The 22405-nt window shown below is 41.9% G+C and overlaps 2 protein-coding genes across 4 annotated transcripts in view; one reads left to right on the top strand and one right to left on the bottom strand.

Annotated features, from left to right (window-relative positions):
* The window catches only part of LOC105922415, a 36778-nt gene extending 18799 nt beyond the window's left edge, over positions 1-17979 (bottom strand). Inside the window, exons 1-6 of one of the 2 annotated variants that reach the window (XM_036130473.1) lie at positions 17778-17915; positions 17072-17383; positions 16030-16329; positions 9950-10087; positions 7751-7781; positions 1388-1692 (exon numbers count right to left, since the gene is read on the bottom strand). In XM_036130473.1, coding sequence (XP_035986366.1) covers positions 1668-1692; positions 7751-7781; positions 9950-10087; positions 16030-16329; positions 17072-17383; positions 17778-17877 — 906 coding nt within the window. In that variant the 5' untranslated portion in view covers positions 17878-17915 and the 3' untranslated portion in view covers positions 1388-1667. Of the gene's footprint in view, positions 1-1387; positions 1693-7750; positions 7782-9949; positions 10088-16029; positions 16330-17071; positions 17384-17777 lie in introns of those variants that run through there. The other variant, XM_036130470.1, reaches the window with a different exon arrangement.
* LOC110368380 overlaps positions 1-22405 on the top strand; it is a 718672-nt gene that overhangs the window by 460780 nt on the left and 235487 nt on the right. The window lies entirely within an intron of this gene.

Here is a 22405-nt window from a genome sequence, read left to right as displayed (position 1 = left end):
AATAATGTTATGTTCAGTGTTTTTTCGCTAATCCACCTCTTATATATTTCAATCCTTATGTAATTTTGTCTGTGTTGTGTGCACCTGCCTGTTGCTTTAATCCTATAAATTTCCCCGTCGTGGGATAAAAAAGGATTAGCTAATGTTATCTTATCTTAAATAACACTTTTTAATATATGTACTGGGTTCTTTCAAGGTCTTAATTACATGTTATGTGTGGGCTCCAGTAACATCCATCCATCCATCCATCCATCCATCCATCCATCCATCCATCCACTGACCTGGATGTTCCCTGGAGGACTGAAACGCCTCAGTCAGAGACGTCTGTGGGTCTGTCGGGGCAGTGAGAGAAGTTTCGTCTCCTCTCTCCGTTTCTGGGGCTCGACGTTTTCATGTTTTTTCCCGTGCTTAGATAAATTTGTTGTGTTTCCACTGAAATGAACCGGCTTTTTACAAAACATACAGCTTGATTTCATTTACGGTATTAAAATAAAGCCAAACGGTGCTACTTCCTCTGTTCATGTTTTTTCGCTGCGGTCTCTCTCAGCTGTTTGTGTATTAAGTTTGTGTGAGAGCTGAGTGGGCGGGCCAGGCTGAGCCTGCGTGCTGATTGGCTGGCGCCGCTGAGCCATGTACGAGAGGGGAGGGGGAGCGGGAGAGTGCTGCCGTGAGACAGCGCGCTGCAGTCAGCGCGCCTGCTGACTGACACTGACTGAAAGCTGACATGCGTTAATGCGCGATAAAATAAATATCGCCGTTAATAGTCTAATGAATTAACGCGAAATTAACGCGTTAACTTGCCCAGCCCTAAGTATATTATTATGTTGATTTATCAGCAGAAACTCATTAGTGAAAGACTAAACTTTTCTACTGGGCTTCACAATGGTATTAGAAAAGCTGAATATTTGAATGTCAAATGTACACAAATCAATATTGATTCCTTAACTTTGATTCAATATGTGTAGACCCAAATTGAGATGATGGTTGAATCTATATTGATATAGTATCAGTTGTGGATGCAAAACTAACATTGATTCAACATGTAAGTCCCCGACCACTATGTGTAATTTAAATGTCAGGCTTCAACGTGGATTCAATATTTCTACCTAACCATATTTCAACTTTGATTCACTCCTTTTGCTATCAGGGAACCCAGGAAAGCAGTTACATGAACTCTAAAAACATGTTCTTTCCTGTAAATAATTCAAACTATATGCCACTGAATGTGTGAAACAATTTCATTATAATTTATTTGAGTAAGGGGCTCGGATGGGGATGTGTTTTTAGAATGCTTTTTGTCCATGTAGACCTCTTTAAGTCAAAACCAAGATGTTCAAAGTGGATTCTGAAGGTGATGAGAAGCCAGTGCAGCGGACAGTGAAACATGTGAAAACTTGGAAGATTTAATAAAAAGCATTGAAACAGATTGTATTTACACTCATTAAAATGCAACAGATATTGCAACACAAGCTTTAAATGTATGCTTTGTATCGCTGAAACTTAAACCCAACACTACACTTTCTGTTAAAAAAGTTCATAAAATGCAGAGATGTGATGAGACGTTTCATTTCCCTTTTTAGTTCATTTTGTCTTAGTGATGCTGCTGTAGAGACTGCTGGGGTCGATGTTCGCCTCCGTCTTATTTTTAGTCCTGACAGCAGAATAAGTCACTGAGTCTTCGTTCTGCTTGACCTGCAGCACAGAAACCAGAAACTCTTTCAGCTCCATTTGAAAACTTTTCACTTGTATCTATGTGGTCATTTAACATGTTTCCGAACCTTGTGCAAAATGCAACACTGTTTAGTCTGGATCACATTCAAATTATTTTATGGTTTAAAATGGTGAGGGTGAGGGGCTCTGGTGCCTGTCTCCAACAGTCAATGGGTGGGAGGTGGAGTCCATCTCGGACAGGTCACCAGTCCATCACATGGCACACAGAGATATAAGGCACAATTTCACCGACCCTCCTCAGTTTAGCTCGTATTTTATGCAGTTTACCGTTACAATAACCGGCGATAACTGCTGAAAGTAGATTATGCAGCGCAGATCACCAGAGCAGAGATTGGATCTGAAGATGAGTTTTTACACCCTGATAATATTGCAGAAACCCAACCCATAAACCATACTTGAATGCTTATTAATTTGTTGTCTCTGTATTTGACAAACTAAGTCTTAATCACATTGCCAAACTAAATACCCTGGAGTCACAGAGTGTCAACACACGCAAGAAGCAAAACGGTTCTCTTTATTAAGCTCCTGCCCCAGTTGCAAGCAAAGTGTAAGACACAAATGACCTGGAAATTTTAAACCCTTTTCCAGGCTTTAAAAAAAAACTGTGTGTATGCACGTGGATATAAACAACATACAAAGAATATGTAGAAACTATGGTTGCTGGTGCTGGAGATTGACATTTAAGCGCAGTATGTCAAGCAGATTTAACATAAAATCTGCTTATGTAATGTAATATAATCAACACCTTATAATTACATCCTGGATATCTCACATTTGTCACGTCAAAATCTCTTTTATGACACCACCGGTCATCATTTGACTGGCAGCACTTTTGAAACTATGATTCAAAATATCTCAGATTAAATTATCCCTAGTCAACATAAAACTTTTACATATCTGAATTTAAAAGGCCCCGTAGTGCTGCCATTGAGCTGTCCAAAACTGTTGTCTGCAGTTCTATGAAATCAGAATGCTACTTAAAGATATCTGACATACGCCGGGTGTCTAGGATAATAAGTGTTCAAGGTATCTTTAACTGAGTTTTGCCTATTCAATATTTGCTTTCAAGATGTCTGCAATTTATTTTCCACGTCGAATCCTAGTTTTACATATCTAAAAATACACCAGAGTTATCTTGAATAATGAGGTAGTTTAAGATATGTCTGATTAGAATTATGACTAGTCAAAACAAAAAAGCAAGCTATTTCAAATGTACTTTATGACTAGTCGTAATTTAACTGTTGATATGTGAAAAATACATTTCAGGTAGTCAGTAAATTTTTGCAGTTATGTTGAATTAGAGCCTCAGTACAACTTAAAAGGTACATCTGACATTGTTTTACTAGGCACAATGTAAGATATATCTTAAATTGCTATGTTGTTTGTTCAAAATATAATTGGATATATCTAGATTAACTATGTCCGTCCGTCCGTCCGTTGTCTTCCGCTTATCCGGGGTCGGGTCGCGGGGGTAGCAGCTTCAGTAGGGAGGCCCAGACGTCCCTCTCCCCAGCCACTTGGGCCAGCTCCTCAGGAGGAATCCCAAGGCGTTCCCAGGCCAGCCGGGAGACATAGTCCCTCCAGCGTGTCCTGGGTCTTCCCCTGGGTCTCCTCCCGGTGGGACGTGCCCGGAACACCTCTCCAGGGAGGCGTCCAGGAGGCATCCTGACCAGATGCCCGAGCCACCTCAACTGGCTCCTCTCGACGTGGAGGAGCAGCGGCTCTACTCTGAGTCCTCCCCGGATGACTGAGCTCCTCACCCTATCTCTAAGGGAGAGCCCAGACACACTACGGAGAAAACTCATTTCAGCCGCTTGTATCCGGGATCTCGTTCTTTCGGTCACGACCCAAAGCTCGTGACCATAGATGAGGGTAGGAACGTAGATCGACCGGTAAATCGAGAGCTTCGCCTTTTGGCTCAGCTCTCTCTTCACCACAACGGATCGGTACAGCGCCCGCTTCACAGCAGACGCTGCACCAATCCGCCTGTCGATCTCCCGCTCCATCTTCCCCTCATTCGTGAACAAGACCCCAAGATACTTGAACTCCTCCACTAGGGGCAGGACATCCTCCCCAACCCGGAGAAGGCACTCTACAACTATGTCTAGTCATACATTAATTTCAGATATAAGATATTTTCAGACATAAGTAAAGCCAATTTTATGTTAAAAGGCCTGCCATAACTGCTGCAGAGACTTCCTCCTCAATAATGCGTCATCGTGGCGTCATTTCAACACATTTCTACTCATACCCATAAACTTTAATTTGTGTCCACACTTGTAGTCATAGAAATTAGACTCACATATATGACAGCAGAATATAGTGTACAGTATTTTTCTGACATGAAAATATTAATATGAATTATTTAAAAGCTGCACACATCTTTTTTTGACAGCTTCCTTACTCCATCAGGGGGGATATGAGCTCCAGTTTGTCTTACAGAGTTAAAATTTTCAAATTTATGACATATTTTGCCTCAGCCGTGCGGGGAGCAACAAGAACTCACAAAATATTTTTAATTGTAGTGAAATTATTTTATTGGTTTTACAGGCTGCGGGCTACTCTTGTCAGCAGAGAGAGCGTCAGGCTTTGCCCAGTATGAGCTGATTTCAGCTGGCACCTCTGCAAAAGCACCTTGCTGCTCCCCCAGCTGCTCTGAGCCTTAAGGGCAGACAGCTGCTGCCTTCTACCACATGAGGTGGATCAGGCATGTCCAAAGTGCGGCCCGGGAGCCATTTGTGGCCCTTGGATTTATTTTGTGTGGCAAGTTGTTATAAGAATTATTATTCTGAAGTCATTATGGCCTCACACCACTTGGACAGAGGAGGCCTGGAGACCTGATGTCTGTGTATAAGATCCACTGTTTGCTGAGTGCAAGGCCAAAAGCTGCAGCTGCTAAGGAATACTGATTGTTTACGATAGACTGTCTTTGTTTTGTCTCATGGGAAGGCCACAGTGCAGTATTAGGGGAAGCCCGAAAAGCGACACGGACAGAGACAGGGCAGACAGAGACTGCAGCGGAACCGTGGGGTGCGATTACTTTCCAACTATGTGAATCTCTGCTCTGTTTCTCAATAAAAGTGCTGGAACGTCATTACCACCGTCTCGTCATTTAGTAAAGATGGGAACTCAGTTACTATTGTTTAATATTCCACCCAAAACTCCCATAACAATTTGGCGTAAACAAACAAGATCTCCGACCGATGAGCGAGGGAGTCCGAGGACAGGAGATGCTTTGGCCGGCCCGGAGAGGTTATCCGGCCTCTGGTACCCCGAATGGATTTTCATGGGACATGCAGGAGCTCCTGGTCTCGGAGCATCTATGGGCGTCGGCGCGAAGATCCGAACCTTTCTTTCATGAGACGGTAAGGGGATTATTTTCCAGCTCTTTTAAAAAAACAAACGCAATTGCTCAAAAATGCTTGCAAGCTTTTAAAATTTAAACCCCATTTTAAAGTATACCTCAAGAAATTTTAAAATTTAAAACTGTAAACCTAAAAGGTAGTAAAAGTAAAAGCCAGTAGAAATAATGAATTATATTTAATCCTTAAGGCAAATAAAACAGGGTTCGCAATACCGAACGGTGACTAAGGTTTAAACATTAAACTAAAATTCAAAATTTAATTAAAATACGTTTTCAGCTGAAATACGGACTCTCCCGCTGGGGGGAGGAGGGGCAGAACGATTTTCACCTGGGAAACAAGACCGGGCTGAGCGATTTGCAGCTGGTCAAGGGAAGTCCTTCTGTCCAGTTGGGCAGAGGCTGCCCACTAGTGTAGTGGGTGAAAGCGGCAGGGATGCTTAATTCCTGACTTCTGTGTAGACGTACGCAGATTTGAAAGGAGATCTCGATCATTATACGCAAACGATCATCAGATGTAAGGCCTTTCATTTTAGTTGGTCGATCTCGCGGAGGACTTATCAAAAAAATAAATAAAATAAATAAAAATCCGGGAGGCGGAATATTCAGTATAATGGGTCAAAGGCAGAGTTCTCGGGGTCGAGCCTTGCCCCAGGGTGAGACGTTCGATTTCATGCTGAAAAAGTAGGGGCCCAGAAGCATGACATGCATAAATTATTTGAAATGATTTGATTAAACATGCAGATTTCTCACAGAGGGGTTATTATTATTATTACTATTATTTTATTTTATTGCAGTACTGCTACTAAATAATAAAAATAAAATTAAGAAAAAAAAAGGAAAGCGAAAATTCAATAAAAAATGGAAACTGTTTGCTTCAGACACACAAGGATCTATGGTTTATGCACCCTTTTGATTTGATATAGGAAGAACCGGAAGAACAGGATCGGATAGGCTCTAAAGATCCTTTAATATTAGCTGGTAATGCTAACACTTAGATTCAATACAGGGTTTTCAGGCTCAGATTGGCCGAGAGCAGATCTCCCTGGGAGGGGGGCCTTGCCAGTTTTTACTACCCCCTAGGGGTAGCTTTTTCTGGGGTTCCCTTGCCTGCACTGAACCTCTCCTGCCTTTGCTCCTGGTGTTGTAAGTTTGGAGTGGTGGATTATTGTCCATCGTAGGGGTTAGTGGAGAAAGGAATAGGAGGGTATTCAGGGTGGGGAAGAGTAGACGGATTCGACCTTGGTTACTGAACAGGTTTTAGCTATCTAGTCTAATGTAATTTCAATATAATGTGCGCATAGGTACCTAAAACAGGCCTTACCTAATTAGATGAATCCTAAATTGTAGATGAAAGCTAAACCTTTGATCTTGTGTGTTAAAGCTCTATGAAGCATTCATGTTGATCTGTACTAAAAGTTCCAGCACTGCCCGGTTCCAACACGGGAACCCTTTGGGTCCCACTTTACGAGTTTACAGAAATGGTTCCTCTGTGTTTTGTTCACATTTTCATATGATGGGTCATCTTGTTTTGTCTTGATGCTGACGACGCCATCATAAAAAAAACCCAAAAAAAAAAACAGAGGAATGTTATAAGAATTATTATTCTGAAGTCACTATGGCATCACACCACTTGGACAGAGGAGGCCTGGAGACCTGATGTCTGTGTATAAGATCCACTGTTTGCTGAGTGCAAGGCCAAATGCTGCAGCTGCTGAGGAATACTGATTGTTTACGATAGACTGTCTTTGTTTTGTCTCATGGGAAGGCCACGGTGCAGTATTAGGGGAAGCCCAAAAAGCGACACGGACAGAGACAGGGCAGACAGAGACTGCAGCGGAACCGTGGGGTGCGATTATTTTCCAACTATGTGAATCTCTGCTCTGTTTCTCAATAAAAGTGCTGGAATGTCATTACCACCGTCTCGTCATTTAGTAAAGATGGGAACTCAGTTACTATTGTTTAATATTCCACCCAAAACTCCCATAACACAAGTAAAAACCGAAATGATTATACAAAAACTAGTGGTTTAACAAACTGTTTATTACAGATGGAATCGTGTCTGCAAATTGCAACTGTGAGGAAATTCAAATCTACTACCTTTGGGTTAAAATTGTTACTAAAACTCTAAATCTTTCACCATTTCTCAATAAACACAAATCAGAGATAGAGGGATGGAGAAGGCTTTGAACCAAAACCTCAGCCAGATAATTGAACCAGAGACCTGTCCTGTCAAAGACTCTCAGCCTCAGTAAACAGGTGTGTCTGGTTACTCTAAAGAGCTACGCACCAAACATTACATTTCTCATTGACATTAATACTCAAATTATTTATTATAGTAAGTCAAGAACACAACAGCTACTGTATTTCACTGAATTATGAAGATCAACATGTGCTTCTAATATGAACTGCAAAATGGCTGCTGATCAAAACTGTTGCATTTTTTCTTTCTTTGAGAAGCTTAGAAAAGAGGAAGTAACAACATTCATTTCCTGTGAAGTTGCCCTTCATAAGCAGCAAAGAAGCATTAGAACTGTTGTCTGTTTAAACATCGTCACAATTTTCAAATCCATTCTTAATCATATGGAGAATAATGTGACAGTTTTCCATTATAGTCTGTTAACCATAGGAAATGTATCAGAGTGTGCCAATACTCACATCATGATGACTTCATGAGTTGAATCTTGATCTTCAAAAGAAAAGAAAATTATCACAATCATTTTCTTAAGTAGTTTTAATAATCATGCCAATCTTTTGCTATTATTTGATCTACTATCAGTGATGATAAGATGAGAAATTCCTTTATTATCCCACAAAGGGGATATTTGGGCAGGACAGTGGCAAAGAGAGTTACACACAATTTACAGTACAGAAGAAAAGTAACCTAATCTAATCTAAAGATAGTTCTAAAGCAACATAGAATGAATTTATCAGATAGGACAAGTAAAAATATATACTAGAGTAAGTATTGTGTAATTATTGATAATACGGCATACTCAGGTAAAAAAGAAAATAAATATTCAAGTTAAAAGGGAGAAAAACACCTGCCTATTTACAGAATGATGCAAGAAGAATGCAATATGCATGATAGTACTGCAGAAAATCGGAGTAGTTGAGGCTTGTGCAAGTGTACTTTAGCATCTGAGAGACAGTGTAAATTTTTTGATGATATGAATTAACTACACAGTTCTACACAGAACTACAATGTGGTAACTACAGGAACAGTTTTTCCTTATTCTGAGGAAACGTTGTCAGAAACAAGCATAAACAACAACATGCACACAGGTCTTTGGGCTCAGACACAAGAACATAGAATATTGGCAGTTTACTACAACTAATAAAGAGAACTAACTCAGACAACTAACTAATAAACATATACTTTGTTTTGGAAATACACAGCCGTCAGTGTACTATCTAAAGTAGGAAGGGCGAATAGAATTGCCTCATTCTATTAAATGAGAGATTAAATGGGATGTCACACACAATGTGTGGACCTGAATCCTCATTTGTGTTTCTTGCACATTGCAAAATAAACAGTTTTTCTCTGCATTGCAGAAAGTGTAAACTTGCTGCTGTGCGAAGTTCAGCTTGATGGTCCACGCCAAATAGGCTTAGCTTTGTAGATCGCTGCCCTAAAAGTTCAGTTTGGAATGTAGAGACATTATTTTGCACGACCAGACAACACACAACATTTCTTACACCTGTAGAGTATCAAATAATCAACACGTTCTTTCCCTCCTCAGCAGCAGGGCTACAGCTGATGCTTTTCTCTTTAGCATGTGAGAGATACATCTGTCTCTGATCAAAGAAGAGCTACCTGTCTACCAGTCGAAGTCACCCCCTTTTCCCAGAGTGATTCCATGAACTTTGAAGCAGAAATTTGTAACAACCAGCTAATGCACTGCAGGTGTTAGCGGTGAGTTCAGCCCAAACCATGTTTAGAGTACAGCTCTATAAGACGGAAGTCCTAAACAGGTATTGGGGCTGGTGGATACTCAGAGCAAGGCCAGGTCCGACAACTGTTTATACCAGTTAAAGGCATACTATGCAACATTTTTCAGTTAATTAATGTGTTCCATACAGTTTTGGATGATTAAATGAGTCATTTCAGGTCGAACAAAGGTTTTCTCGGCTGCCCTGCTGGTCTGTGGGGGAAATACTGTACTTGCAATTGCAAGAGCCCTCGGCCCGCACACACAGGCTCAGAAGTCTGGTGCAAGACCGCGAGAGTCGGTCTTGCTTTACGGCGAGAACTCCATGTGTTTTTTCCCTGCCATTCACTATATGCATGCGCGAAAGCAACAACAAAGAACCGCGTGTTAACGTCAAATAAACATGCAAGCATATCAAGTTTTTTATTATTATTATTATTATTTTTTTTATTTATTTATTTATTTATTTTTTTTATGTTGGCGAGGCGGTAGCGTGAGTTTGGCAAGGCAGCCGTGGTGGCCGCCTCGCCAAAATAGCGCTGCGGGAAACCATGATGTTCATACTTTCACTGTGTTAGTCATTGTTTGTACTGCCTTTTTTTTTTACTTTTCGTTGCGTTCGCCTGTCTGCTAAGCTCAAAACAACCGCGCCTAGCTTGACGGTGACACCAGAACAGCTGAGCATCTTTATGACAGTGCACTTTTACTTTCGTCCTCTGGGGGGAGCCTCGCTGGAAAATCAACCCCGGTTGCATAGTATACCTTTAAAGCAGCAACCTAAAACATTTCACACTGGCTCATTAAAAAATTATTAAATATTTAAGCTCTTTTTCTAAATTCTTCATTAAATGTTTATGTTTTGACATGAAAAAAACACGTGGATGTTTACAGACAGTAAAAGCTGCCTTATTGAAAGATCCAGTACCTGTTGTAGTTCTGTGATTCTCTTTAACTCTGGTTTTTCTGAGTTTCATAAAAACAGCACCAAGAACCATCAGCAGCAGGACCCCGATCACTGCTCCAAGGAAGATGACGATCATGATAGTTCTGTTGGCAGGAACTCCTGTTAAAAGACTCAGATATTACAAAACATGCAATGCAGACAGTAATGTGACATTTTATGAAACTACAGGTTGCTGGAGCTATTGAAAGCAGTTACTGGGAAAATAAATGATTCATAGAAATTGTGGATGTCAGAGAATGGACATCCACTGACCTGGACCAATATGAACAAAGGGGACGGGTAATGGATAACGGGCGAGTTATCCTGGGCAGAGTATGTTCACTTTAGATAGCCTTTGACACAGTCTGTCATTTAACACCCAAGTGGTGACACATTATTTCATTGATGTCATGTTAGGAAGTATACAGCCCCTTGCATGGGAGTGTACCTAGATTTTGTAAAATGCTGATGTAATGATCATCCAAGTCTCTTCTCTGTTCCTTTTTTTCTGTGGCATGATCAATCAAGACCTCGGCTGATAAAGTCTGTACCATTTCTTTGGCTTGATTAGATTAAATGTGTTAAATTATAGTTTCTGTTCCAAGAGTCATTTCTTACTAAGTTATTTATAAAAGAAGGCTGCTCCTTCAGGGTAAAGGACCGCAGACAGGGGGCAGTAGTAATTAACTGGTGTTTCCACCACAACCTGGACGATAATGGAGATAAGTTGAGGAGGTTCTTTTTAAAATCTATCCAGTGGATGTGATGTTAGATCCTGTGTGAGCAGATTTTTGGAGCTATTAAAATGGTCCAGAATAATTGTTCGCAAACGTGTCGGTATAAGTTACAGGAAGCGCAAACCACTTTTGGACAGTCAAGTTTCTCAGTGATAGGGATCCGTCTTTGGAATGATTTACCAACGGAAATAAAAATAGAAACTGACCTGAAAACATTTAATAGAAAGGTGAAACATTGGCTGAAAGAAAATCAAATATGTGAACATTGAGTCACTATGATTATATTAGATGTGAGGTGTTGTTTTGTGTAATGTTGTTAGGATTGTGTAAAAATTGTAATGGTTGTCTTTTATAATGTATTTTATATATGATTGTGCAATGTGAGCTACATTTTAGGAAAATGTATTTCATAAAGGCCTGACTGGGGACTGGGGTTGCAAATTAGCCTATAGGCTAGAAACCTTTCATGCAACACATCTACACATTTTGTTATGGCTCTGCCTATTACAATTATGAATGTAATAATGTGCGCTGCATTGTCCCTGACAACTAAAAAAAAAAAAAAAAAAAAAGCTGAGCCGCGACCACATGAGGCTGTTTCCCTGTGGCTGGATGGTGCCTAAACCATAGGATACCTCCCCTCCACACCTGTGCACAGCCTTGCAGGAAGTTTAAGGAAACACTTCTGCCCACATGCTGCCACTTTCACAACCCGAGCCCACCCTCTCTCCAGAGCCTTGAGCAGCTCGCCCAGGCCTAGTTTCCCAAACGACGGCTGTTTCCCCCTTCGAGCTAGCTGCCTGCTCCCTGCTCAGATAAACGGCTTCACCCTGGAGCAAATTCTTGCAACCGGACGGCCGAAATTCAAGCATAGGACTGCTTGTGAGTGGGACAATAACTCACTTAGAAATCGAAAGGGCCCCGAGAGCACAACTCAACAGGCCTCCCTCAAGCCAGTGTTGGGTTACCTCATCATGCAGCATTCAGTGTTGTGGGAAAAAAGAGGTTCAAATTTATAACATGCAGTATCCCGTTAAGTCAGAATTAATCATGAGTTGCTAGCTGGGGTAGCAAGGCTTTCTTTTTGGGTGGCAGCTGCCACCCCGTGCCATCCCAGTAGATACGCCCCTGATTATATCTATACTCCACTTTGGGGTGGAATTATCAGTAGCTTTATGCATGCGTTACAGATTTGCAATGATAAAACAGAGTAGGTCTCCTCTCTGCTTTCTTTGCTCACAATGCATGCAGGGCTGTCAGGACAAGGCAGCTGCCTGTGCCTGTGAGAGAGCACTAAGGAGATCTCGCACACCTCTAGCAGCTGTTGTGAGACAGTAACGGTAGACAGATTGCTGATTTCGCATGAAGATGCAAAATTGCCAAAAACACAGAGAAGTCACTAGATTAGTTTCTAGTCACTTTTTTGAATAAAAGTAAAAAGGAGTCTGAATAGTCCCCAAATATAGCGACAACGTCGCTAGGTTGGCAACTTACATCTTTAACCTTCCTTCAATACCAAGAGCAGTACAGCGTAACCTGACGCCGCCAGATAGATTTGCTTCGCATATCCATCTGGAAACCTTCCGTTGAAGTAATTTTGGGAAGGGGCGAAAATACTGGTTAGCTGATTGGCCTATGTTGGTGATAGACGGGCCAAATAAACCAATCAGATCAACGAAGCATATGACGTACTCGTCAACATGCTTCGTCGTCGCTCTGTTACGAGCGACGACGAAAACACAACCACAAGCCAAGCTACTCTTGCTGCTGCAGGTAAAGGCTCGTTAGCTCAGCAAAGAAATACTCTGTAATTCCGATAAAACTTGCTCGATAGTCACGCTAACGCTAGTTTCATCGGCTGAAGCCGCCATGTTCTTTAGACTGAACTGTCGCGCTTCTCGTTGCGTCACACCTCAACCCGCCTCAAAGCCAACGCTGATTGGACGTTCGTTTGGTGAACGGCTCCAAATTTTCTTTAACGGAGAGTAACCAGACTGATCTGCGAGTGAAACCTTGAAAGCTCGCGAGATCAGGATGGTCTCACTAGGCTAAGTACAGCGCACGGTAGCCACCAATAGCTTCTCATACACTAGCTAGTTTCACGAGACAGACACGAGCCGGAGGTGTTGGGTTTTCAAAATAAAGTTAATTTTGACATTTCATTATATTTAATTTATGACCGTGTCAGAGTCTGGTCTGCATTGTCGGCAGTAAGTCGGACTCATTTCCGGTGAGAGTTGGAGTCCGCCAAAGTTGCCCTTTGTCACCGATTCTGTTCATAACTTTTCAGAATCAGAATCAGAAATACTTTAATAATCCCAGAGGGAAATTATTTCTATTGACAGAATTTCTAGGCGCAGCCAAGGTGTTAAGGTGATCTGTTTTGGTAGCCTTAGGATTGCGTCTCCGCTATTTGCAGATGATGTAGTTCTATTGGCTTTATCAGGGGGTGATCTACGGCTCTCACTAGAGCGGTTCGCAGCCGAGTGCAAAGTGGCCGGGATGAGAATCAGTGCCTCCAAATCTGAGACCATGGTCTTGAGCCGGAAAAGGGTAGAGTGCCTCCTTCAGGTTGGGGAGGATGTGCTGCCCCTAGTGGAGGAATGTAAGTATCTTGGGGTCTTGTTCACAAATGAGGGGAAGATGGAGCAGGAGATCGACAGGCGGATTGGTGCGGCGTCTGCTGTGAAGCGGGCGCTGTACCTGTCCGTTGTGGTGAAGAGAGAGCTGAGCCAAAAGGCAAAGCTCTGAACTTACCAGTCGATCTACATTCCTACCCTCATCTATGGTCACAAGCTTTGGGTCGTGACTGAAAGAACGAGATCCCGGATACAAGCGGCCGAAATGAGTTTTCTCCGTAGTGTGTCTGGGCTCTCCCTTAGAGATAGGATGAGGAGCTTAGTCATCCGGGGAGGACTCAGAGTAAAGCCGCTGCTCCTCCACGTCCAGAGGAGCCAGTTGAGGTGGCTCGGGCATCTGGTCAGGATGCCTCCTGGACGCCTCCCTGGTGAGGTGTTCCGGGCAGGAGGCCCAGGGGAAGACCCAGGACATGCTGGAGGGACTATGTCTCTCGGCTGGCCTGGGAACGCCTTGGGATTCCTCCTGAGGAGCTGGCCCAAGTGGCTGGGGAGAGAGACGTCTGGGCCTCCCTACTGAAGCTGCTACCCCCGGGACCCGACCCCGGATAAGCGGAAGACGATGGATGGATGATATTTAAATTAATTTCAAACTTTGCACAAATATACAGTAGATATGCTATTTTATATGCTTTACATTTTTTTAAAAATTTTTAATTAATTCTGAAGGTGTAGCGACAATTATGTTGGTGTGCCAGTGTGCCATGATCAAATGCAAACCTAGAAAAATAGCTCTAGGTCTGAGCCCCTGGTTCACCACCAACAGGTCTGCATTTCTAACAGATTTTCCCTATTTAGCGAGATACCAGCTCTGGTAATTGGCAGCTCCACAAGTCACAAATGATGCATTAAAGGCAACAGGGAACATAGTCAAATGCCTGCCAGTGGCCAGAACGGGTGACTTCAAACCCTACCTGAAACTGCTGGCTGGGATAAGTGTAAATAAAGTGAGACTGTTATTCACGCTGGCGGTAATGATACCCGGTTTTATGCTCTGTCTTCTCTAACCCCCAGTTGACAGAAGGCTGTTCACACCGAGTGTGGTTCTGCTGTAGGTTTTGCCTCCCTTTAAAAGGAGTTTTCCTCTCCACTCTTGTTTTATGCATGCTCGGTATCAAGGATTGCTGCGAAGCCATTGACACTGCAGACCTCTGTCCACTGTGTCTACATGCCCCTTCTGGAAGACTGAATGTTGCTTGTCAAAGACTCAATAAAATCAGTTGGTTTCCTTAGATAGAAAACTTTCTGACCAATCTGTCTGAAGAATTTTATTGAATTTGACTTTGTAAAATGCCTTGAGAAGACATGGGTTTTGAATTGGCTCTATATACAAGGGTTGGACAATGAAAAAGAAACACCTGGTTTTAGACCACAATAATTTATTAGTATGGTGTAGGGCCTCCTTTTGCGGCCAATACAGCATCAATTCGTCTTGGGAATGACATATACAAGTCCTGCACAGTGGTCAGAGGGATTTTAAGCCATTCTTCTTGCAGGATAGTGGCCAGGTCACAACGTGATGCTGGTGGAGGAAAATGTTTCCTGACTCGCTCCTCTAAAACACCCCAAAGTGGCTTAATAATATTTAGATCTGGTGAATGTGCAGGCCATGGGAGATGTTCAACTTCACTTTCATGTTCATCAAACCAATCTTTTACCAGTCTTGCTGTGTGTATTGATGCATTGTCATCCTGATACACGGCACCTCCTTCAGGATACAATGTTTGAACCATTGGATGCACATGGTCCTCCAGTATGGTTCGGTAGTCCTTGGCAGTGACGCGCCCATCTAGCACAAGTATGGGGCCAAGGGAATGCCATGATATGGCAGCCCAAACCATCACTGATCCACCCCCATGCTTCACTCTGGGCATGCAACAGTCTGGGTGCTACGCTTCTTTGGGGCTTCTCCACACCGTAACTCTCTCGGATGTGGGGAAAACAGTAAAGGTGGACTCATTAGAGAACAATACATGTTTCAAATTGTCCACAGCCCAAGATTTGCGCTCCTTGCACCATTGAAACCGACGTTTGGCATTGGCACGAGTGACCAAAGGTTTGGCTATAGCAGCCCGGCCGTGGATATTGACCCTGTGGAGCTCCCGACGGACAGTTTTGGTGAAAACAGGAGAGTTGAGGTGCACATTTAATTGTGATTTGGGGAGCCGTGGTTTTATCTTTTTTGGATACAATCCGGGTTAGCACCCGAACATCCCTTTCAGACAGCTTCCTCTTGCGTCCACAGTTAATCCTGTTGTATGTGATTCGTCCTTCTTGGTGGTATGCTGACATTACCCTGGATACCGTGGCTCTTGATACATCACAAAGACTTGCTTTCTTGGTCACAGATGCTCCAGCCAGACGTGCACCAACAATTTATCCTCTTTTGAACTCTGGTATGTCATCCATAATGTTGTGTGCATTGCAATATTTTGAGCAAAACTGTGCTCTTACCTTGCTAATTGGACCTTCACACTCTGTTCTTATTGGTTCAATGTGCAATTAATCAAGATTGGCCACCAGGCTGGTCCAATTTAGCCATGAAACCTCCCACACTAAAATGAGAGGTGTTTCAGTTTCATTGTCCAACCCCTGTACATACAAATACATTGAATTGAACTAATAAAGCAGAATGCAAATTTAATTACTTGACCTCAACTTATATACATATCATAATATGGAATCCTACCTTTAAACACAGGTGTGTAGTGAGCTTCTATCTTCCTGATGTCTCCCTCAACAAACTGGCAGGTGTATGTTCTGTTGCTGTTCTGTCTGCTCTGAAGCTTCACAGTGAGATAAGAAACACAGCCAGTCTGTCCTCCAGACTTGAACCCAACACCTTCACCAAGCAGCTCACTTCCTGTCTCATCCACCCAGAGGAGGCTCTTCTCTGGACAAGGACCCAACTCACTGTATCTCTCCAGAGAACACTGTAATGTGAAATCTCCATCCTTTGTTGGATCAGCACCTGGTGGAGATGGAGAGACTGGAAGAAAAATGAAAACTGTTATCTCAGTCTGAAAGATGGAGAAGAAACTTTCTCTAAAATGAGACAAATGGATGGGAAGCTACATGTTTTAAGCTTCAGAATAGAAGTCTAGCTGTTTTATTTCTTGACCTTCTTGGACTAAATTGAGAAACTTAAAAACATCCAACTTCATTTCAGGCTGTAGAGAGTATAAAAAATATGGAGTGGCTACAAAAAAGTTATTTGTTGAAACTTTAGATGTTGTCTCAATGTTACTTGGTGATTGATCTGCACTAATATTGCAGATCTGAGCAGGTTTTCACCCGAGCACAACGTTCGTTCTGATGAGCCTACTTCCTGACATCAGGGGCCTCAAAGCTTGGCCCCGCCTTTAGCTCAACCAGGAAGCAGCACACACCCAACAAAGGTCACTCAGCAAAAACTAAGTAAGGGACAGAAATAACATTAAAAATCAGATTGTTAGATTGAAAAAAACTAAGTGAATGAACATTTTAAATATCAGATATCTGACTGCAAAGTCAAACTAAGTGTGTGGACTGATGTGTGGTTGAAGCCATCACACAGCGCTGAATAAATGATTCATTCTCACTCTGACAGAACAACATTTTAACTTCTGACTGCATCAGATATTCATCAGAACTGCTGATGTCAGAAACATCTGTCCAACACAAGTATTTCACAAAGTTAATCAGAAGGAAAGAGTCTGACAGCGTCAGATCCTTCGAGTCTACAAACTCACTGGTCAAAACACTCAGAAGCACCCAGTCATCAAAGGTTCCTGGACCAAATTCACAGATGTACACTCCAGCATCATCAGCATTAATGTCGTTGATGATCAGAGAGCAGTTATTGTCCACATTTAACCTGGCAGCTCGAGGAGAAGTCTGATCAACTTGTCCGTCCTGAATCTCCCATAGAATACTTGTATCTCTATCCCTGAAGTAAAACCAGTCAACAATGGGGCATGAGTAATTAGATGAAGAACTGCTACAAGGTAGAACGACATCATCTCCAGATCTGTGATAGAGATAAAGTTCTCCTCCCCTGGTGCCTGCAGCGGAGACAAAGACACATTAAAGTTTTACACACTTCATCCTTCACAAACACAATCATGAAGGTGAAATTTTAGATACATAGTAAACTATATTCCATTGTGTCTGATTTATTGTTGTAGCATACGTTTATTTAAAACCTCTTACGAAGCATTTTTAGACATTTTCGTTTCAACAGCAATTAACATATAAAGTTTGAAAACAGATGTTAAATTAAAATTTTCTTAACATGTTTTTATATATTTGGTCAAAAGCTGATTGACTAATACATGATACACAAATACATTTCTTCAAATACTAAATGTTAGTTTTCATATTGCTATAAAACATCAAAGTAAACCAAAGTGTCCTTTAATTTGTCTCAGCCTCATCAGAAAGAAAACAGATCTTTACCTTCAAACTGAAGCACAACGATCAGAACCAGTTCCAGAACCAACATCTCCTGTCCTTCTATCAGCTGCTGAACACTGAGAGACTTTTCTCTGCTGAACATCTGAAAGTACTGATGTTATTACTTTTGGTGGCTAACTTAATGTATGATAAGATCTTCACACCAACACCCACCACGCGTTCTGTCAGTTTGCTCTCGTCACACTTAGATGATTTTTTTCCCTCAGGAGGCGGTCTGAGATGGTGCTGTGAGTGCATGACTTTAGCTGAGATCCGTCACCAAAGCTACTACAATGAAAATGTTTGTATAACTACTTTGCCTTTAGTAAAACCCTAACTGAAATTTGAGTCAACTGGTTTATTAATGTGAGTTGCCCACATTTGAAAATGGCGAGCTTAAACTTTGAGTAAAAAAAAAAAAAACATAACGGAAAAGGGAAAAACGGAGGAGCAGATTCTAACTTGGCTGACAACACTGGTAATGTTCTGATGAACTCTTTTCAACTATTAACTATTAAGTTGTAAAATATTTATGTATAATATTTAGTATAATGGATGAAAACAAAATCCCTTCTCTCCCCATTACTCCAATAAAACATCCAAACAACAAAGGAAAGATAGATACAGACATCAGGTGTGATCACTACCCTGAGTTGTCTTAGGTTGAAGCTGGAATTCCTGATCCAAGAAAACCAAGCTGAAATAATGTATCTGAAAGAAGCTGTATGCTCTCTGTGTGAAGAAAACAGCTCATTGAAAGTTAAAAGATTTCATGTTGAGCAATTTTATTATGAAAAGAAAAAAGTGTGCAGAGAGATATTCCCACTGTTGGAATCTACGACCTCTGGAAAACCAGAGACTGTGGAAAACCAGCAGCTACGTAAAGAGGTGATTAAAGTATGTCAAATAAAAAACTTTCGCCAGAAGTAATTAATGCCATCCGACATGTTGGCACAGTGAGAGTGAATGGCTCAAGAATGTTATTATCTGCCATAGAGCAGCAGTTTGGGCTGCTGAAAAAACACTCCAGGTTGCTGGAAGAGTGATAAAGACAAGTGGATGAAACTGTGGCCGCAGTGAAAGCAGCTTTCTTTTTAGGAATATTTACTTTCACTAATAAAAAAAAAATGCCCCCAAAGTTCAAGACTGATGTTAATGAAAGGAAAGTTCAATAGTATTTTCCTCATTTAAACTTTGCTTTTGCTGTGATTAATGAGGCTTAGAGGTCAAATCCTGTTTGATTGAAATTGTTAGATATTACATGACGTTACAGGTTGTTGGAGCTGTTGAAAGCAGTTTTGGGGAAAATAACAGATGAAAACAAATTATTCTCTGGCATTGCGGACATCACAGATGTGGCATACATATAAATGGGGGAATGGGACTGATAAAGGAAATGGTCAGTTATCTCGGGGCTGCATGCAGGGGCGTGTCCCTGCTGATATATAAGAAGCTGAACCATCATGCTTCTCTTGCTCTTGCTCATTCCTTTTTTCCAGTGTTGACACCTATTAATAGAGCCTCGCTGATCTCAACCAATTCTCTGGCTTGTTTAGTTTAAAAGTGTTAAAATATAGTTTCTGCTTCGAGGGTCATTTTCTACCAAATAAATGTGTGACTGCTTCTTCGAGGTACAAGGACCAGCAGGATGTAGGGGCATCCAACTGCTGACAAGGGGCAGTAGCTTTTAACAAAATATTACAAACTTTTACTAAAAGAGTCTAGTTTATTGTTGCAGTTCTCTGCATCGCAGAAATAAGAGTACTATGTTACTTGAAACATCTAGTCCTTATCTATTTCTTTTGGTCTAGTTTGTTGGTTAATCTGTCTTTATCTGTTGTCTCTTTTAAAGGCAGAATGCTGTAAAGCACAAAAGTAGTTTTTTAAATAACAAATAACGTAAATCAGATTTTTCTTTTTCTAAGAAACTCATTTTGGAGTTTGTGAAGCAGTTTTATGGAGATCACAGTGGGGAAATGACTGGTTGGTTTCACATCAGGCTGGACATTAAGCTAGAACAGATACCATGAAAAACAACTTTATGCATAATTTATGACTAACATGTACAAATAGTCATTATGTTGCTCAAGTAATTAAGCTGAACAAAATTATTTTGATCATTGCCAATTTCTATGGCTATAATTCAACAGCAGATGATGATGTTTGATTAACAATTTTGAGAAAACTTGTTTACTGTGGTTAGAGAAATATCCATCCATCCATTTTCTGACCTGCTTAATCCCTCATGGGGTTGCGGGGGGTGCTGGTGCCTCTCTCCAGCGATCACCAGGCGAGAGGCAGGGTATCCCCTGGACAGGTTGCCAGTCTGTTGCAGGGTGGTAAGAGAAATAATTTATTGCAAATATTTTTGTCAGTGGGGGCTTCAATATTGGACTGAAGACAACAGACAACAGATGGCATCTAGGAGAAAATTCTTGTTTAAGTACTAACCTAATGCTTTTTGGTCTGTTTAAAATGGAAATAAAAGTTCCTATCCAGTAAAATATGAACATGGACTAATCCCAGTAAAAACTCCCTATCTAGAATTTATTACTCTCTGTGCTGGTTCTATCCGAGGAACTGGGGTCTGCATGGTTTCGGCACGCTGACTCACCAGAGGTATTTTGTTCCCCCCGGACGGTCTGGAGGGTGGGTGTGTGGGTTTTGGGTGGTGTTGGTGTTTGTCTTAGTTGCAGTTGGCTCTCGGACCCTGCTGCCCATCTTTGGCCCAGCGGGCTATGGTGGTGCGGCTGGCGGAGTGTCCCTCTTCTGGGGTTTTTTCGGAGAACGGGGGTGCCTATTGGAGTCAGCAAGGAAGCTGGATCCCTGGGAGAGCATGATGCTCCCCAGTCCTTCCCTCCCCATCCCTGGACACCTCCCTCTTGTGTAGGCGTCAGCGGTGGTGACTTCCTCTACCCACACTTGCATTTAAACATTGAGGATTCTGGGTAGGCTGCATGGGGAATGCGCTGGCACCAGCTACCTTCTACCTTCACCAGCTACTGTGCCGGGCACCCCCTATTTTGTCCATCTTAGTTTTAAACACACTTGAGAACAACATGCAACAACATTTGAGCAGGGGGACACAGGACGGGGTCTTTTTCACACCCCTCTTCTCTGATTGCCAACTGGAGTCTGGGCCTGCTGGAAGAGCACCCAGGATGCATCCCTTTTTCAAAAAATAGTTTTCTTTTTGTCTATTTGGGTTGTACTGCCCCATCGCCCGGGACTTCCACTAAGTGTGGAGCCCAGCCCCTCCCCCATACTGCTCCCCTCCGATGGCTGGCATCTCATTGGTGGTCCTTTGGGTGGGCCCTGGCTTGCTCTGGTCGGCTGCTTCGCGGACCATGGCTCGGTCAAACCATGGATAAACCTTACATACACAAGCACACTCTGACAAACACTTACAGGTGCTTTGATTCAGGTATACTTTATTTTCCTATGCCTTTTATTTTATTCAGTAACCTGCTGTTTGCAGAAATATTTTTTTTGTCCTCCAAACAAGTCTTAGATGACTTCACTTCATAAATGTGGTTAGACCCTCTGAATCTGCTGGCAGTTAATTTACCATCTCTGAGAAAGGCTTCCTGTTTGCCGTTAAACGCGCAACATTCACTCGATCAGAAGTCATTTTTGTTGGCCATAACACAGGATCATAGAAAATAACGGCGTGCTCAGACTCTCCGATCAAGCAGCAAGCCCCTCCACATGCACTGTTTCTGTTATCACTAGGGATGGCTCTCACTGTCTCCTCCTCAAACACACACTGCCCCCCCCCGAAGCCAGATGTTGAGACGGGAGAAATGCTACGATGTCCTCCTTTCTCTCTGTCGACCAAGCTCCCCGCCTTAGCTGGCTCTCTCAGACTGTACCTGGACCTCTGCCCTCTCTCTGCTTTCTGCTCTTTTGGTGCTGAACTCAAGTATTTCTGTAAAAGAAAAGGTGGTTTCCCCCTTACACTAGCTAGCGGATGCTATACATTAAAATCACATTAATAAACGCATTTCTTCTTACCAGGCTCTGGATGGGCATCATTCCTCTGCAATTCCGTTCCTGGACCTGTTCCTGACTCATCCTGAATTTTTTTTAATTTACTCATAAAAACCATCAAGCATTTGGTGTCATCTTCTCTTTTTCTCTTCTCTTTCCTTTTCTGTGCGCCATACTTCTCAACACCTGACATTCTTAGTTTGCAGCGAAACACATTTTAAAAGTTGCAGCCAGCCGTTGGCCTAATGGTCAAACCATTTTATGTTGGGGTGGGGGGAGTTCCAATGGCCCCTTGTGTATATCTAATATATATATATATATATATATATATATATATATATATATATATATATATATATATATATATATAGTTACTCTAATATTGAATATTTTTCACACAACTATTTTCTGAAAAAATAATTATTTCTGCCTGTATCTTGATGGTAAGAGTGTCAGTTTTGCCCCCCCACCGTACTGGGCCTGAGACATTGACCAATTTGTTCCCCCCTGTCAGCGGGTGTGCTTACAGACTTCTATACAGAAAATTACTATTATTATCTTCTTCTGTCACTTTATACATTTCATATTAAATAATACTGTATATTCTCCAGTGATGGTATCAAGGCGTTGGTTGTTTGTAC

The sequence above is a fragment of the Fundulus heteroclitus genome, unplaced genomic scaffold (genome assembly GCF_011125445.2).
Source record: "Fundulus heteroclitus isolate FHET01 unplaced genomic scaffold, MU-UCD_Fhet_4.1 scaffold_36, whole genome shotgun sequence".
NCBI classification, from domain to species: Eukaryota; Metazoa; Chordata; class Actinopteri; order Cyprinodontiformes; family Fundulidae; genus Fundulus; species Fundulus heteroclitus.
This window is presented reverse-complemented; position numbering and strand designations above follow the sequence as displayed.